The 15,979-nt window shown below is 37.5% G+C and overlaps 1 protein-coding gene across 1 annotated transcript in view; it reads right to left on the minus strand.

The window, feature by feature from the left end:
• Positions 1-15,979, minus strand: part of LOC114659672 (copine-8) — a 650,855-nt gene that overhangs the window by 432,639 nt on the left and 202,237 nt on the right. Inside the window, exon 4 of the mRNA XM_028812277.2 lies at positions 13,524-13,627. Within this exon, the coding sequence (XP_028668110.1) occupies positions 13,524-13,627 (104 nt within the window). The remainder of the gene's footprint in view (positions 1-13,523; positions 13,628-15,979) is intronic.

The following is a 15,979-nucleotide window of genomic DNA, read 5'->3' on the forward strand; positions in this document are numbered from 1 at the left end:
AGTCTTAAAATCACATCACATGCATTGTCACACTTAATGCAACCATAAAATTGTTCACTTTTTTTCATGAATTTGGGCAACATACATTATAGAATTTTAATACTTTACACAGGGTAACAACAAGGAGGCCAAATGTACAAAAATAGGTTTATTAAATAAAAAGAACAAGGGAGGAATGAACAAAGCAAACATAAAAATGACAATAAAAACAGAAACAATAAGGGCATAATGTTGTCTCACTGGGTAACTGTGGCTTTAAAGATCTAGTATCTTCGGATCGAATTCCATGCCTGGTTGTTATAAGGGTATAATGTATAAATATATACATTCTCCCCATGTCTGCATGTTTTTTTTTTTTTGTTTTTTATTCAGGTATTTGTCTGACAAACACATAGATATGCTTTTCAGGTTGAGTTCCATAGGTCAGGCCGACTTCCGTATTTAGTCTGTGTGAGAGTTATTCTGTCTGTGAGGGGAATACTTAACACAAAGCATGTCTTATCTCAAGAGAGAGTGGATATTGTCCCCACAACCCAGAATTGGATTAAGTGGGGTGAGAATGATATGCTATTTTAATTAGCACAACCTGTAATTTCTCTGGCTCTATCTACAGTACATTGCTTTGATTAAGTGATACTAGAGCACTTGCCTATCTTCAAGTAACACAAGCAACTCCAAACTCAGTTGCCTCGTTCCAACATCTCCACACTCAAATGTCAGTCACAGTCTCTCCATAATCTTCTCTTAATCTTAGCCTCCCTCTTAATCTTTTATCTGAGCCACTGCCGTAAGTCACTTTTCAACACTGGGCACTGTAAATTACTTTCATTAAAAAAAAAAAAAAAACAAACTTCAATTTGTTTTTTTAATAGGAAAATGTTTATACATGGTAGGTCCCTCTCAGTCATGAACAGAAAATGTGATAGTGATTTAGTAGCTGACAAAGAACAGTCGTTAGTGCAAAATAATGAGAACAGATTGGTCAAATTAATGATTGTTGATGAATGTCTAAAGTAAAATTCATTTTAAATTTAAATTTACAAAACAATTAATCCAATTTGATATAGCACTATACAGTGGAACCTCGGTTCACGACCATAATTCGTTCCAAACCTCTGGTCATAAACCGAATTGGTCGTGAACCGAAGCAATTTCCCCCATAGGATTGTACAGTATGTAAATACAATTAATCTGTTCCAGACCTTATGAACTGTATGTAAATATATTTTTTAAAATATTTTTAAGCACAAATATAGTTAATTACACCATAGAATGCACAGTATAATAGTAAACTAATGTAAAAACATTGAATAACACTGACAAACACCCAGGCTCCCTGCTCAGCTGCACGTACAGGCTCGCTCTCAGCGTCTCTCTCTCTCTCTCTCTCTCTCTCTCTCTCTCTCTCTCTCTCTCTCTCTCTCTCTCTCTCTCTCTCTCTCTCTCTCTCTCATCAGCACACGAGCCTGCCTGCTCTCTCTCTCTTTCTCTCTCATATTGCAGCAGTTCAGCAGTTCACATCTGACCGGGAACAATGCAACACATGCGGAAATCATCAGCGCGCACAAACCGAAAGGGAAACTGGCTTGTTCGCATACCGAGTGTGTGGTCGTGAACCGAGGCAAAAGTTTAGCGAACTTTTTGGTCGTAAACCGAGTTGTACGTGTACCGAGGCATTCATGAACCGAGGTTCCACTGTATTATGGAGAACATCATCCTTCACCCTGCTCAGGATTAAGCGGGCTTGAAGGTGGATGGATGGATGAGTCACTTACTACAGTAAATGCAAAAATATAGCATAACTTACATGTATTTTTTGCAGCAGGAATAGAAACAGTTTAAAGGACTTGCTTAGGGTCATACAGTGAGGCAGAGGTGGGTATTGAAATTGAAGCTCTGTACTACACCATTCTGACTTCATTGAGTAACTTAACATGCTGTGTGTAAAGAAACCAATGACTCTGATCAAGATCAACTCTCTCTTCCCTCTTTACATCTACTGGCTAGAGCTAACTGGACATGATTTGCTGAAATGAAAGTGAAGTGCAGTAAAATGAAAGTCATCTTTAATTATTGTTACAGCAACAGACATTGGACTTCACCTATTCATATATTTCTATCAATTGATGGATGTTAATACCAGGGTTACTGTACCCTCCTTTCTCACTTACAGTGATCAACCATTTGCCTACTCATGTTTTTTGTCACTCAGCCTCGTGTTTTGGGGTGCAAGACAGTGACTCACGTGTCACAATATTCATGAAGTAGAATGAATAATTACATTACTTCATTATAAGCCATTGGAGGCTTCAAAATATTATTCTAGTTGCCCTGTTATTATTCTTTAGAGGTTTTCATAAAAGACTTCAAGGAAATGTTTTATTTACTTTTTAGACCAGAAGTAACAGTAAATAGGTTGCAAGTTTTAAACTCGGTATTATGAATATTATTGATAGATAATAAATATATAGGCAATACAGCATAAACACCAATAATTTAATTAAAATTACTACTTTAGATGAACAATGTATTAAAACTATAAAAACAGATTATAGATTAAACAAAAAATACACACAGAACGGCGCTAATAAAAATAACTTAGTTCCTGTTCCAAATATCAATAACGCACATATTACTCATCTCTGCCCCTCCGAAACATTAAATATGGCACTATTAAATATTAGAGCTTTAACTAACAAGACGTTTTTTATCAACGATCTTATTAGTGATAAAAAAATAGACTTTATTGCACTAAGTGAAACGTGGCTTAGCTCAGATGGCGCAGCTGTTTTAATCGAATCTGCGCCTCTGGATTACAGTTTTACTCGTGTAGATCGCCAAGGAAAAAGAGGCAGTGGCTTGGCAAACATTTACTCGAGCCGGTTAAAATGTAAAGATGTCAGTTTTGGTAAATTCAAGTCCTTTGAGTATCTCGCCGTTGTTATCCATGGAGATTCTCACGTTCTAGTATTATCCGTGTATAGACCTCCAAAATTCAACGCGTCTTTTTTTGAGGAATTCTCTGACTTAATGTCAATTTTAATTACGAACTATGACACACTCTTAATAGTCGGCGACTTTAATTTTCATATAGATAATCAGTGTGACCAAAAAGTAAAAGAATTTATGAACCTCCTGGACTCTTTTGATTTGAGACAGCTCGTTAATCAGCCTACACATAAAGCAGGTCATACGTTAGACTTAGTGATTACTAAAGGACTAAAAGTTGATATAAAACAGGTCATTGATATGGGTCTATCAGACCATTTTCTTCTACTTTTTAATATAGAAATAATGATAGAAAACACTCATGAGAAGCATATTGTTAAAAAATGCTTCTTTGACTCATCAGCAGCTTTAAAACTTACAAACATTCTAAGCAGTCAGTCCGTTTATAGTGCCAACTATAATAGCGAGGATAATGTAAATAATAAGGTGGAAAGATTTAATACTAAAGTGAGAGCTGCTGTTGACATAGTTGCACCTGAAAAGACAGTTAAAAAATCTTCTAGCATTGTTATACCATGGAAGAACCAAAGAGTGTCTGATTTAAAGAGAGCATGCAGTAGAGCTGAGCGTAAATGGAGGAAGACTAAACTAACTATCCACTATGAAATATTAAAAGTTAAAATAACAGAATACAATAACACAGTCCGTCTTGAGAGGTGCTGCTATTTCTCTAAGATTATAACAATGCTAGTAATCCCAGAGTCTTATTCTCAACGATTGATCGTCTGTTAAACCCAAGTAACTCAAAGGAATGCATCCTAAGTACTTCAAGTAAAACCTGTGAGGCTATCGCTGTATTTTTCAATAAAAAAATTAATGATATTCGAAATAACATAGTATATCTCCCCAACACTAAGGATCCTCCTAAACCCCAGTATTCCATTATAAACAAATTGAACTGTTTCACTAGGATAGATTTACCTGATTTACATAAAATAATTTCTCAAATGAAACCCTCCACCTGTGTCCTTGACCCAATACCAACAAATTTTTTCAAAGAAGTATCAGGCGTGCTAATTGATAATGTTCTTGACATAGTAAATTCATCATTAGATACGGGGGTCTTCCCAGACTGTCTTAAGACTGCTGTAGTTAAACCCCTACTTAAGAAAAATAACCTCGACCCCTCTGCTCTTGAAAATTTTAGACCCATCTCTAACCTGCCTTTCTTAAGTAAAATTCTAGAGAAGGCAGTCATTATGCAGTTAAATGAGCACCTTAATAAACATGCTATTCTTGATAAATTTCAGTCAGGTTTTAGAACAAATCACAGCACAGAAACTGCACTCATTAAAGTAGTAAATGATTTGCGGGTAAATGCAGACAGAGGTCATTTATCTGTTCTCATCCTCTTAGATCTGAGTGCCACATTTGACACCATTGATCATAATATTCTTAAGAATCACCTTAGTCAGTGGGTGGGCCTCTCTGGCAGTGTCTTAAATTGGTTTGAATCCTACCTGGCAGGGAGAAAATTCTTTGTTAGTTGTGGTAATTACAACTCAAAGACACATGATATCCTATATGGTGTTCCACAAGGCTCTATCCTGGGTCCGCTGCTCTTCTCAATCTACATGCTTCCGTTAGGTCAGATTATCTCAGGGCACAACGTGAGCTACCACAGCTATGCTAATGACACACAGCTGTATTTATCAATAGCGCCTGATGACCCCGAATCTCTTGATTCACTAACACAATGTCTGACTTGTATTTCAGAATGGATGAATAGTAACTTTCTCAAGTTAAATAAAGAGAAAACTGAAATCTTGGTAATTGGCAATAATGGATACAATGAGGCTATTAGAAATAAACTGGAAGCATTAGGATTAAAAGTCAAAACGGAGGTAAAAAACTTAGGGGTAACTGTTGACTGTAATCTAAATTTTAAATCGCATATTAATCAGATCACTAGGACAGCATTTTTTCACTTAAGAAACATAGCAAAAGTTAGACCTCTTATATCATTGAAAGATGTTGAGAAATTAGTTCATGCGTTTGTTTTCAGTCGACTAGATTACTGTAACGCACTCCTCTCAGGACTACCCAAAAAAGACATAAATCGTTTGCAACTAGTGCAGAATGCAGCTGCTAGAATCCTTACCAGGAAAAGAAAATCAGAGCACATCTCTCCAGTTTTGATGTCACTACACTGGTTACCTGTGTCATTCAGGATTGACTTTAAAATTTTGCTTATGGTTTATAAAGCCTTAAATAATCTCGCCCCATCCTATATATCGGAATGTCTGACATCTTATATTCCAAATCGCAACCTCAGATCCTCAAATGAGTGTCTCCTTAGAATTCCAAGAGCAAAACTTAAAAGAAGTGGTGAGGTGGCCTTCTGCTGTTATGCACCTAAAATCTGGAATAGCCTGCCAGTAGGAATTCACCAGGCTAATACAGTGGAGCACTTTAAAAAACTGCTGAAAACACATTACTTTAACATGGCCTTCTCATAACTTCACTGTAATTTAATCCTGATACTCTGTATATCCAATTCATTATAATAACCATTCATGGTGGCTCTAAAATCTGTACTAACCCCTACTCTCTCTTCTGTTTCCTTTTCCGGTGTCCTTTTGGTGGTGGCCAGCCACCACCATCTACTCTAAGTACCATGATGTTCCAAAAATGATGGATGGATTAAAAGCCAGAAGTCTGTATGACCATCAGCATCAAGTGACTCCGTGAGAACCCTAACTACAAAGAGGATTATTTCATTTATGTTAGGTAGAATGCCTAGAGGGGACTGGGCGGTCTCGTGGCCTGGAACCCCTACAGATTTTATTTTTTTCTCCAGCTTTCTGGAGTTTTTTTTTTGTTTTTTCTGTCCACCCTGGCCATCGGACCTTACTCCTTTTCTATGTTAACTAATGTTGCCTTATTTTAATTTCTTATTTTGTCTTTTATTTTTCTTTTCTTCATTATGTAAAGCACTTTGAGCTACTTTTTGTATGAAAATGTGCTATATAAATAAATGTTGTTGTTGTTGACTATGTCCCCACAGTCCAGATAATGGCAGCAGATATTGGACCGGAGAAAGACACTTTAGTTTCTTTATTTAAGAAGGATTTCTCATAAGAAAAAAGGATGAACTAGCCAGTGTGAGAAACCCTTGAAGACGCTTTTAAGTAAACACACAAATAGAAGAAAGAAAATTAGAACAAAGACAAGAGAAAGCAACTAGTGTTAAGATTATTTACTTAAAAGAAGAAACCATGGTGTTTTGGAGAACTAATATTATAACCAAAACACATCTTCTTTTATCATGGAAATCTGTGTTATATAGTGGCCACTTTTTTTTTTTTCTGGACTTTTGTCAGATTTTCCTCCCCAAAATATATAACAATTATTTTACATTTTTTTTTACATTTCAATGGGTTATCAGCTATGTCCTCTTCAAATAGGTCTCACACTGAAATGTCAGGTTCTATGAAGAAGGTTATCCACTACTGAGGTCTCCTCTGGAGTGGCAACCGATAATTCTTCCATGGGTGCCTTTTATGAAGGCATAAAGAGATTTATGCAGAACCATCTTGACACTTTATCAAAATCCCTTTGGTAAAAGATTGCCGTAATCCACTGTGACATAGCTGAAGTTAAGGAGGAACAAGATATAAATCACTAAGAACTTTGGAGCTTTATTGAATTTGGTAAACCAGCATTAAAATAAAATCCAAATACATTAATTACGAGTATAGGAACCAAAGAAATAATATCCATCTCATTGGCATCAAGGACAATGTGAACAAAGGAGATCTGACACAGTTTTTGGAAAAAACTGTTGTCAAAGAATTTTCCAGACTTGAAAAATTTCTCTTTAATAACTGAAAGATGCCACAGGATTCATACACCTATTGGGAACTCATCTGACCCAAGGATTCAGAGTACATTTAATAGCTGTTCATGAATCTTGAAAATTACCCAGAGGTGGGGATGCGGACAATATGGTGCGGGTTTTGCCAGAATGGGGAACTTGGCAAGTTGGCAAAGGACAGGGCAATACAGAGACAGGTGTAGTGTAAAATTTGGGTGGCAGGTTCACCTGTTCCTTTCCACATCTGTAGGGAAAGTTATGGTGAAGAATAAGGAGACTCTGGATGTCACGGACTGACGTTTTGGAGCACAGCAGAAATGGGAAAACTGTCCTCAGACTGGGCAGCATGGTGGAAAGGGTATAACAAATTTTAGCCTGCATTTGTCCTATGTGTCTGGTACTAGACAGGCCAAGGTGTGCATTGACACTATGATGAGGACCACGAGAATATGTTGAATGACCAGATAGATAAATATGAAAGGCACTATATGACAAACAGACAGATAGACAGATACTACAGACAGATAGACCTTGGTTTTTATCCAGGACCCTCGCAAACCCAGACACTCAGACTCCTCGCTCAGTCTCTCGAGAGCCCTGATCACAGCCTCCATTGACTTCATGAAGATCACAACATCACTGGAAAAGTCAAGATCAGTGAATCTTTCTTCAACAACAGATGCCCCACAGCTGCTAGACCCCTGGACTCTGTATAACCACCCAGTCCATGCAAGCACTGAACAGAGTAGGAGCAAGAACACACCCCTGACAAATCCCAGAATCAACTTGGGAAAATGCAGAGGTTCTGTGTACAAGCCGGCCATAATGTACAGCAACTTCAAGGAATTCCAGCGCCCTCCACTGCATCATTGAACCTAGTACTCCAATAGTGGGTGGGCAGATATTGGAGGCTCCTACAGAACTACAGGGTCTACAGAAGTGCCCAGTTTGTGAATTCTGACCACAGACTTGTTGTTGCTACCCTGATGATCCAGCTTAGGTCCAGTAGGCTACAACCTACTAGGAGAATGAGGCTGGACCTGAACAGACTCCAAGATCAGGCTGTTTCTAATGTGTTTGTACACAGTTTGTGTGAGGAACTTGCAGACTTACAAACCCAATTTCTGAAAAAGTTGGGACACATTCTAAAAATGCAATAAAAAACAAAATCTGAAGTTTGGTAATTCTCTTGAAACTTTATTTAACAGGCAAAAGGACAAACAAAATATTTTCAGTGTTTTCACCGACAAGCTTAATTCTATTTGTTAAACATAAATTGTATTTGTTAAACATAAAATTAGAAATTGATGCATGCAACACACTCCAAAAAAGTTGGGACAGAGGCAAAGTAAGACTATAAAGGTTATAGAAGTAACATTCTATAAGGTTCCTCATAGCAGGTTAACTGGTAGCAGGTGTGGGTATCAAGATTGGGTATAAAAGGAGCATCCACCAAATGCTCAGTCTTTGCAAGCAAATCTGGATTTTGGCTCCCCATTTTGTGCTGAACTTCGTGAGAGAATTATCTGTCAATTTAAAAACAATGTTTCTCAGTGCAGGATAGCAAATAATTTAGGTCTGTCACCATCTACAGTTAATAACACTATGAAAAGATTCAGGGAGTCAGGAGAACTCTCTGTGTGTAAAGGCCAAGGACAGAAACCACTGGTGAATGTGTGTGACCACTGAGGCCTAAGGCAGTATTACATTAGAAACTGTCATGCTACAGTGACAGACATAGCCACATGGGCTTGGGAGTACTTTGGGAAATCATTGTCGCTTAACACATTCCACCGCTGTATCAAGAAATGCTCTCTGAAACTGTATTATGCAAAAAGGAATCCATATGTCAATCTTGTGCAGAAATCTCAGCAAGTTCTCTGGACCAAAGCTCATCTCAGATGGACCAAAAGACAATGGAAACGTGTTCTGTGGTCAGATGAGTTCACATTTCAGCTTGTTTTTGGGAAAAACGGGTGTCAGATTCTACGTGCCAAAGATGCAAAAACCAGCATCTGTGTTGGTACGGGCATGCATCAGTGCTCATGGCATGGGGGATCTGTATATATGTGAAGGTTCTATTGATGCAGAGGCTTATATGGGAATTTTAGAGACATATGCTCCCATCAAGACAATACATTTTCCCAGGAACTCCATGTATATTTCAGCAGGACAATGCCAGGCCTCATTCTGCACAAATTACAAAAAGGCCTCGTAGACATAAGAGTCCATGTACTTGACTGGCCTGCCTGCAGCCCATATGTGTCTCCTATAGAAAACGTCTGCCGCATCATGAAGAGGAGAATCAGACAACGGCGGCCATGGACTGTTGAGCAGCGCAAGTCCTGAATACAGCAAGAATGGGCAAAAATCCACTTGAAAAGCTGCCAATAATTAGTTTCTTCAGTTCCCTAACGATTAAGAAGTGTATTTAAAAGAAAAAGGGATGTGACCCAGTCCCAACTTGCCTCTGTCCCAACTTTTTTGGAGTGTGTTGTGTGCATCAGTTTCTAAATTTGTTTATGTTTAACAAACAGAATTAAGTTTGTTGGTAAAAACAATGAAAATCTTTTCTTTGACATTTTTCCTGTTAAATAAAGGTTCAAGTGAATTATCAAATTACAGATTTTAGTTTTTACTGCATTTTTAGAAAGTGTCCAAACTTTTTTGAAAATGGGGTTTGTAGGTGCAACTGCTGAGCCTAATGTGAAGTTGGAGACCTTCTGTGACAAGACCCTGAAAGTTGCTGAGGGTTGTGTTGTGATAGCCACTTGAGTAATTTATACCACTAAAATGACACTGCATCTAGGTCTGAATTAGTGACACTGTCAGAGTCTTTAAAGCATGGCCAATAATCTCTCCTTCTTATACAGGTCTTCTTCTGGCATTCAACTATACATGTTCTAGTCATACCGCAAGTCTAGGACAACCCGTTACAGACATATACTGTTATGGTAGGAATGTAAAAAGAAAATCAAGTACAGTAATTAAATACTCACATGACAAAATGAATGAATTCACACCTGCCAAAGCAGTTGATTTTAAAAGTCAGCATACATCCCACATATTGCCTGTCCATTTTAACTTAGAAAAGATCAATATGGAAATCTTGATCCAAATGGCAAAAACAATGATGAAGCAAACAATTGGGTTGGTTATTGAAGGTAGCAGTATGACTGTTCGGAATATTCTGAAAAGCCTTCCTAAAGAAACATTCTTACTCCTGTTTGCAAAACATCCGCTCTCAAATTCAAACTACCTTGTGAAATAGTTTTTAAAATCTACAATTGACCATTAAATACTAAATTCAATATCTCAATGACCCACCTTCTGTAACATTCATATTTTGAAGATATGGGGGGATACCGGAATGCTAAAAGAAAATCCACACAAACACAAATAAACTCTGCATGTAAATTCCACAAAGGGGGATCAGGCAGGAAACATCTCCCAGGAGCCATGAAACCGCAACGCTGAACAAAGAGCGGTTGTCCAAGATGTTGCCAGTTATAAATCAATGAAATTTGTAGATGGATGAGTTTTCTGAACACAAACTTATATTTTTTTGTTCATATATTTGCTATTCCAATCCTATTTTGGCATTATAGTTTTAATTCAGTGTTTCTTCTTGACTATAGTGACAGCAAGGCATATTTTTACATTCCTAAATTTCAATTTATATAATATTCTTATGACAGTTCTTCTGGGCCCTCCAGAAACAGCTGCCAAAATTGTCACACAAGAAGGCTTTATGCATTTTGTTGCTCTGTCTACTTCATTATGAAGTACTCTGAAAAAGTCTTTATCTACAAAGATTTTGGTGGCAATTCCAGAATGATCAATCCTGATGTTTCATGCATAAGTAATCCTGACAGAGATTAAAACCCTGCCTTGCATCACTGACTGTTGATCACTAGATCACAATAGCATGCTGCTGGGCAATTCCAGGCTGCTGCTGTAAACCTAATATAGTTGTGATAAGATTTTAAACACATTATAAACAGAAAACCCTCACCATATACTGCAGATGTAACTACCACTCAAGCTAATCATTAGTATGGTTTCTTTCACTTGTACTTGATAACATTACTGAACCATTCAGTGAATAAGAGATTTAGCATCGCATGTTGTATTTTCTTAATCTTTTATTTATACAGGTCATTATTATATTTGTAGCTGTTTGGGATATTTATTAAAGTCCACTTTCCTCTTTTTAACAGTCTGTTCAGATCTCTTTGAACAACGCAATAATGGGAAAATTGCCATATAAAAATAGAGAGATTAATGAGGCAAATAAACAGAGGTACAAATCAGTCTGTTCTGCCCCACAGCAGTCAATTACCTGCTTGTTTAAAAATCATTTCATCAAAAAAATTGTAGGTGAGGAAACCCCATGAACTTGGCTGTATCAAAAAAAAACCAAAAAAAGGCAAAACTGAAGTGCACTCATTTAGGTCATCCTGGTGAGGGTCACATTGGTAGCAGGCCAAGCAAGACAATAGACTTCACTATCAACAGCTACAGATCCTAGAGCTTTCTGGGAAATTTGAAGGCATTTCCAAGCTAGTCGAGAGAGAGAGATAATCCTTCCACCATGTCATGGGTCTGCCACAGGACGTGCCCGGAGCAGATCCAGGGGGAGCTGCACAAGGGGCATCCTTACGACTTACCTAAACTAGATAGTAAAATGTACCTGCAATTCCTCATGCAATAGTCATTATTGGTTAGTGCATTCTAACACAACAAGACACCTGGAAAATAAACAGGACCTAGGATCTAGGACCCCAAGTCTGTGTCATGTCTTGTTTTCACAATAGTATAGTCAGCACGGTAACATACTGTGAATCCAATGCATAGAGAAGACATTAGTTGGTGAAACAAGTACAGCAACTCCAGATACAGCTGGCAAACCAGAAAACCAATCTTATGGCGTTCACTATTAAAAGAAAGACTGAGGATACATTGATCCCCAACTTGCCAACATCCTAGCAACTTACATTCTGCAAAATAAAAAAATAATAAAAAAAACAGCAGATGAGTTATAACATTAAGACTAAACCTATGGTCTTTGAGCATACAGTTAGTATTACTAGCCTAAGTGGGACTAAACACAAATATTTATCTTCCTGCCGGAGAAGCCATCCTAATCTGTTATGACTTTCATTACATCCTCTACTATCTATGAAGTTTTATGAAATTAATATTGTCTCAGTACAGTATCAGTACATCTTTACATGCCCAAAGATACCGAGATAGGATCTGTAAGCTGGTAAGGCCTAAGGTGTTAGTGTTCTGAGTCAGAATGCCAAATGGCTTCAGTCAGGGTTCAGAGTGTACCATAGAAATGGTAGTTGAAAACAATTGTTTCAAAAAGTTCCAGCCTTTATTGCTAGGGTTTCAACAACACTCGAGAACATGGTGGAAGATTTTTTCAAGCTTGTTTACAGAAACCAAAGTGTGCTTTAGGAAACTGAAAAAATAAGTCTGAACCATCTAGACTGAAAGAGAAGAAAGGTTGCCCTTAAAAGACTACCACCACTTCCCGTGAACCATGGGCTAATGACAGAAGAAAGAATGGACAAAATGTTCTACTTGCAATCATAAAAATATTGTGTTTCTACATCAAAAGATGGGACCCATCATGTGCTACTGTTTAAAGGGGGCAACCCAATAGAAAATGACTAGAGTAGTAGGAGATGGTACTGTGTGCTTTCAGGTTATTTTGTCACTACTGAACTCCAAGCATGTAAAAGTAAAAATAAACAGAATATCTTATGAAGCCCTTACTGACTTTAGCAGTGACACTACCATCATCACTCATTGGACATTAGCATTTTAACATATATATTAAATCACATGTGTACATGGAAACAAAAAACTGTACAAGACAGCAATAGTTATCTTTACCAGTAGAACGCAATGCAGCATTTTTGGATATGTTCATCCTTAACCCTCCTTATTGTCAAGTATTAGCCACAAATTAAAAACTATCATTATTCCAAAAATTGAATCACTTCCTGCCAGTAAATTTTCAACAGTGTCTGTGAACCTATGGAAACCATTAATGTTTCTTCAAAATTCACAAACATTATACAAAGTTGCTTTCAGAGTAAACAGAATTTTTTGTTTACAGCAATGTCAGCAGCTTTGCATTTACATTATCTTTGTCTATAATTACAATACAAATTCCATTTTTAATAATAAGCTAAAAAGTGTCATTAACGGTTTTGTACTCAATGCCTATTATTTTCACCATATTTATAACATGTTAGCTTTTTTATATTAAGGAATGTGTTGAATGTGTTTATGAAAACTGTAATCAATGATCAGAATTAATCTCTAAGTTAAAATTAGGAAGATCAGTATGATGATAAATGTATAAAAGTACCATTACACACATTAATCCTCCATGTGATGCTAAGCCCTCAAACTTTAACTCTCAGGCATTTTTTATTTTTATTTCATAATGCAAATCTGTTAGAAGCACCTGAAGGAAAGGATTTTGAACAGAGCTTAACATTTTGTCTGATGTACACAGTGAAATGTCATTTTGCTAGAAGGCAATAATTCATAATGACTGTTTCCTACTAAAAAGTAGTAATTTTGCTGGTTGTCACGTTATCCAATATATTGTTCAATTCTAATAAATGATTGTCATATAGCATAAAACTTTAGAAAATAAAGTTGTTTTACTTACAGATCAAACCTGAGGTTTTGTCTCTCTTCGAAGAAATAGTCCAAAATAAATTTTCTCACAAAATCTGGATTTAAAGTGTTGTCTATAACTTCTGTTCTTCCAAACTAAACAACACGGAAAAATATGAAAAAAGTAGAAATTACATTAAAATTAATGCAAAGCTTAAGAATTAAGTATTAAGTAATTAAGTATTAAAATTACAAAGTATGCAACATTTATTTAGGCAGTTTGATAATTACCAACAGAAAACTACAAATTTGCACATTTGCAAAACTGAGAAAAAATGTTGTCTAATTCATTTTCATTAAAGTACTGTAGAGCCAATATAAATGATAAACAGATTAACATAACTAAAATGATGAAAAACACTGCCTGCTGTGATGCAATACCTTTTAATGTTTTTAATTTATGAAATTTCAATTTTTAATTGTGCCACATAATTAGTTATGGTGCTCTGCCACGGTTCAGGGTGTTCATATCATTTCCAGGTGACTATTCATATTCACAGCTGAATTTACAGTAGACCCCCACGACGTCGCGGTTCAGAGTTCGCGGCCTCAGTCATTCGTGGATTTTTCCTTAGAACCTTTCTAATAATTGTTAGTGGAAACTGCAAATATCCTCCGCAATTTTTATGACTTTTCTTGTGGCAATACTGTACTGTAGAAAGAACAGGAAGCAACTGTAGAGGAAAACACGGCTTGGGATGGTGAAAGTAGCCAATAGAATTTGAAACTGCAACTCCCAGAAGTCCCTGCAGTGGCTCTGATTGGTCTTCTGCTGAGGGTGCTGGGGCTGTTGGGGTCAAAGGATGTTAGCGCGGCTTTTAAAAAGGGGGCCGGTGACGAAAAGCAAAAAAAAGTTTTTGTAATTGGTGTTTCAAGTTCCTGTCTGTCTGCCTTCTGTTGGGTTACCTGTACTTATTCGTTTTGTCCTGGATCATTTCGTGGTTGGCATCTGGATTGTCTGCCATCTGCCAGTGTACATGAGTAAGTGGATTTATGGCCAACCTGCAAAGAAAGGAGCACTCCTGAACACGTCTTCACCATTTCAGGAACTAGCAGTAGGACTATCTTTACATTCCCATTCAATGTGCAGATCATTTATTTCATTTGTTTTCATTACATTCTTTATTTGCTATTTGATTGCCGGTTTGCTTTGTTTTCGTATCTGTTTGTGAGTGTATGCGGGTTGGGCCAAGACTGGGTGCGTCCCTGGAATCTCCATTGTAAAAATAAATAAATCACATTCTTCTCGACGGTGTAAATCTTAGTGGCACCAGACCGTTACAGCGTTATTCACTTCTCCTTGCTGCTGATTGACTGTGATGCGTCTCCAGCTCAGTGTTCTTGTGTTTTCCACTTTGTTCCTCTTGACCATTAAACCGCCACAACCGGCTATAGTTGTTTCCCAGTGACATTTGCGAGCACGCAAGAGCTGATCAGTCAGTGCCGTACATTCGTTGACCAGCCAGCTCATGACCACTGCCAGCCCCTTGTGAGCAGGGGGTCTGAACGCACCCCTAGAAGACACGGACACTCCTCAAAAAACCCCTCTTAAAAAAACGCTGACTGACTACTTTCACATTGCTCCCTTACTTGCAGCTGCGGCTGCGGCTGAGCTGTCATTTGATATGCTTCTTGCGCGATGCTATGTATACTTAAAAGTCTGAACAGCACCTGTCCTTTTTGGCTGATTGCTTTGTTTCTCTCTCCTCCCCGTTGGGCTCCCCTATGATGTTTGTCTATTCTTTAATCAAGAACTAACTGCATACTGAGCTCGTTTTACTTCTGAAAGAGACATGTTTGTTTGAAGTGTTTGGATAAAGTTCCAGTCTCTACAATCTCCTGTGTTTCTGTGCAATTCTGCGACCCAAGCACAACACCCTGCAGTACTGCAGCCAAACTGTCCCTGGGATTGAGCCGCTGCACTAGACTATCCTGCCAGAGTCAGAGTTTATACCTCTGTGTGCTTGAGTGAAGCCAGTTCAAGCGCAGATGGCTCTGTGATTTACTTAATTTCATCCATGGCGTCAGTTGCACCTTGTACATATTGTTCTAGTAGTTTTTAAAATTGTTTTTACAGTTCATTAGCAGTGTGTAAAATGATCAGTGTTGCAGTAATTGTGATGCTCTTTGCATGAAAAAAAATGTGTTCCATTAAAATTTCACTTTTTCTTTGTGAATTGTAACATTTACTTAAATTGCAGCAAAAAAGTATTTGGCATCCAGGGATGCATTAACCCCCAAGTATGTGGAAGTTTAAGGGTTAAAGCCCCAAGATTCCGCCGAAACCCCCTGCACCTTCTAAGGCTTCTGGCAATGAAAACGCGCTTGCGTGAATTACAGTATGTAAACCGGTATTTTACATTCTAGCACTGCGGGAGACATAGCAGTACAGTATACAGTTTGAAATTAAATTAAAGTGTTTTGGGGGCATATTTAGGGTTTAAACTA

Source organism: Erpetoichthys calabaricus, chromosome 1 (assembly GCF_900747795.2).
Source record: "Erpetoichthys calabaricus chromosome 1, fErpCal1.3, whole genome shotgun sequence".
In the NCBI taxonomy this organism is placed as follows: domain Eukaryota; kingdom Metazoa; phylum Chordata; class Cladistia; order Polypteriformes; family Polypteridae; genus Erpetoichthys; species Erpetoichthys calabaricus.